At 40.9% G+C, this 3683-nt stretch overlaps 1 protein-coding gene across 1 annotated transcript in view; it reads left to right on the top strand.

Moving 5' to 3' along the window:
• Nucleotides 1-1729, top strand: part of LOC104944158 (protein phosphatase 1D-like) — a 10206-nt gene extending 8477 nt beyond the window's left edge. The window contains exons 5-6 of the mRNA XM_010769645.1: nt 507-731; nt 1210-1729. Coding sequence (XP_010767947.1) covers nt 507-731; nt 1210-1569 — 585 coding nt within the window. The 3' untranslated portion in view covers nt 1570-1729. The remainder of the gene's footprint in view (nt 1-506; nt 732-1209) is intronic.
• Nucleotides 1730-3683: the final 1954 nt, after the last annotated feature.

The raw sequence follows: 3683 nt of genomic DNA, 5'->3' as shown, positions 1-3683 counted from the left end.
GTATNTTAGCACCTCATGATCACATGCCGGGCTTTTCACCTGCCGAGAGAATTTACATCTGTTTACAGATTACAGCAGTATATTCCGCCACTCGTCGACAACAACACGGCACTCAATCAGCGTTGTTGTCGACGAGTGGCGGAATATACTGCTGTAATCTGTAAACAGATGTAAATTCTCTCGGCAGGTGAAAAGCCCGGCATGTGATCATGAGGTGCTAAATAAGCGGAACAGTCCGAAAGAAATAATCCTCATATCTGTGCACCAGTTATTATTAATCATGATGCACACACCACCTCCTTTACTTTTCCCAGAGTTAACTGTCCGGTCCTGGCGAAAAATAGGACTTGTTTGTGTAAAGAGTAGGATGCTCTTAATCTGATATAATTTTGCAACATCATTGATGGATGGCTTCCTAGACTAACTTCCTAAAATGTTGTAGCCATGTTTGAGTAATGTTTATCTCATAGCAGACTGTATATGTAACAACATCTTCCATGCGGCAGGCACCGTGTGGTGTATCCAGTGCCCGGCAGCTGGTCAGCCATGCTCTGCTGCGATGGCGTCAACGCATGCTGCGTGCTGACAACACCAGCGCAATCGTGATCACCCTGCAGGACCCCGGGAGCTCCCAAGACACACTGCACCATGAGGAGGTGCTGCTTGACCTGGCCAAGGTATCCCAGTGTCCTCCCACCTCCATGTCCCGCGCTGGCACTCCTCTCCTTCAGGTAAGCAGGGTTTTACATTTTTGTGATAAATAAATTATCCCGAATTAAAACATTGATGACAAAGAACCCGAAACGTTTTCATAGCACAGTATGTGATATTGAGACATTATAGAGTGGAACAACGATCATTTAAATTTTTTGAACGTAAAAATATTTTTAAGCTTGTTAACCAAAGGCCTTATATATTTTGGCATCAAACCAACCAAGGGAACCGGAATTAATGATTATTCACGGTTATAGGACTCATTCTTGCACCACTTTATTGGCAAGATAAATTACTGAAACGCTGTCAAAATGTAATTACAAGTTTTAAACACAGTATCATGGCTAAGTGTACAAAGGTTCTCGAGTAATAATACACCTCAGTCAGCTCGTGTCACTGCAATTTTTTTGTCGGGAATTAATCAAAAGTAAGAAGGTGAATTATCCACTTTTATGAGCTATGTAGGTAATCATTAATGTTATTTTTACCCTGCAGCGACCTCTAAAGGAAGACACTCCCTCTGCCATGTGTGAGCTCCTCCCTACTTTGGAGCGACAGGACGGACTCTCAGGAAGCAACAGCCTGTATCTCATGAATGTGTCGGGCCCAAGCACCCTCGATCCACTCTGTCCAAAAAGTAGTTCTGAGGTTCCCAGTCCCACTGACAGGACAGTTGGCGGCAGGACCCTCAACAGAAAAAGAGTTCTTCAACGATCATCATCATCAAGCCCGTCGGCTAAGAAGGCCCGGCGCAGGACTGCCAAAAGGCTGCCTTTGGTGCAGCACAACGCAGAGAAAAAACAGAAAGAGTCCAGTAATAGCCGCGTTCACACCGCAGTACTTTTCCCACTTTAGTTCCGATATAGTTCCGAAATTTCGCGTTCACACCAAAAAGAGCCGGAACTAAAATGAGTTCATCAGAATCTTTTTTACCCTCTTTACTTTCGTGGGAGAAAAAGGTTCCTATGTCTGATTGGCTGGGCGGATTGCAAACCCACCCCGTAAAACTCAAAAAAAGTTTTGTGAAGCCGCCATTTTATTATCCTCGCATTAGCATTATTAGCATTAGCATTATCCCAGCGCACAAACCCAGAGAGACTAACTTATGGCAACACAAAAGAAAACATGGGAGATGAGGAGGTGTCAGTGTTCTGGCGATTTACTCGGCGATTTACTTACTTTACAGTCCCCAACTCCGGGGACTTCCGGCCGGGGACTTCGGGTGGCAGTATACGCCGTGAAGTTGTTTGTGGCCTGCCAGTAAACCCAAAGCAGAAGAAGAAGACGTGCCGTCAGCGGCTTCATTTGCCTAATCCTTCCCCAGGAACTTATTCTGGTGTGAACGCGATCTGCGTTCATGAGAACTAAAGAGTTCTCATGAACTAAGTTCTCATGAACCTTTGTGGGAAAAGTACTGCGGTGTGAATGCGCCTATTGTCTCACCAATTCTCCAGCAGCATAACCAGACCACAGTGTGTGTGTGCTAAAACAGACCGCAGAATTACACATAAACCTGCTGCCTCTCACTGATAACCTTGTCTCAGTGGCATTTCTGTTTCTAATGTTTCTCAAAGTGCAAACAAAGCCTTGCTATAGAGGTTGTGGTAAGACTGGTTCAGCCCTAGTACAATACCTTAAGCTTAATGTGAGCGCATTTTCACAAGACATTTGGTGTGTTTTTATAAAAAACTTCTTCCTGGAAGAGAAGAAAAAAAGTATGAAGAATAATGATGCTGGTGTGAACACATTGCATGTTATAGTTGAGTGTTGCCTAAGTCAAGCTTTTCATTTAAAGCAAATATATATTTTTTATACGTGCTTTTATCGTTGGATGATATAAGAGCTAAACCTCATCTTCCAACTCCTTGACACTCTGTCCAAATGCCATTGTGTGCACACCCTGTGTTAAAAGATAATTATGTATGTTACTTCTCATTATTTTATGTAATCACTGGAGATGAATCTTGAATATAAACAGAAGGTGCTTCTACAGTCACAAACCAGTAAGCTACTACATTCTGTATATTGATCTATACATATATGTAATAGGTGTTAGTCGCATTTTTTCTTCCTTTAGTGTATGTATTTGACTCATCTTGCCTTGAGGTTTTAAAAAAACTGAAGGTTTTTTTAGGTTATTGATTGCACAATGCATCTTAATGGATCGATCCACACTTAATCATAATAATGAATTTGTTATGAATTATTGCAATTTGTTTTTTTTTATGTCATCACATCCCCTGAGCCAGCTTCAACCGTTCATACATCAAATAGAGATTTTCTATGTTTCCAAGAATGCCTATACAGAAATTGGTGTTTCTGGTTAATTGCTTTCTCATCCTGGTGTCTCTATAACAAAAATGTCCTTTGCTACTGAGGGACCAACACAACCAGATGTTTACAATAATAATTCATTATTCATTTGTGCTGCCAGAATTCTATTGACGCAGCAATATGGATGGATGTATGCCCCAATAGTAAGAAATGCTCAATTTTAAGCGTATTTGTCCCGACAGATCACTTTGTCACATGATGTTTTAAAAGAGGCTGACTGAGGTTTCTTTAGCATTCAAGCCATTGTACATTCAAGCCATTGTCCCTCTCCCATGTAGCAGCTTCAGTTGTATGGTTACTGACGTATGCACAAGGCTCATTTTTGAATACACAATGCATGGACTTTCTAATAGAATATTCTTGCACTATTATTGTGACTTGATTTCCTTGAGAAGAGTGTTTTTTTTTTTCTATCTCTAAAATGGATGGAATAGGAATGGACAAGGATCTAATATTATAACACAGCAAATGTGGTATATTTGATGTAAAATAATCGAACATTCTTGACTTGTTAGAAAGGAATTCTCATTAATGTGAGTTTGCAGACACCGGCAGTGCCCTTTGTTTGATTCTAATGGTTTTCTTAAAGAATAAAAAGACTCATGAGAAATATTCACTGTGAGAGAAAAATGACT

Source organism: Notothenia coriiceps, unplaced genomic scaffold, assembly GCF_000735185.1.
Source record: "Notothenia coriiceps isolate Sejong01 unplaced genomic scaffold, NC01 NC01_scaffold00007583, whole genome shotgun sequence".
NCBI classification, from domain to species: Eukaryota; Metazoa; Chordata; class Actinopteri; order Perciformes; family Nototheniidae; genus Notothenia; species Notothenia coriiceps.
This window is presented reverse-complemented; position numbering and strand designations above follow the sequence as displayed.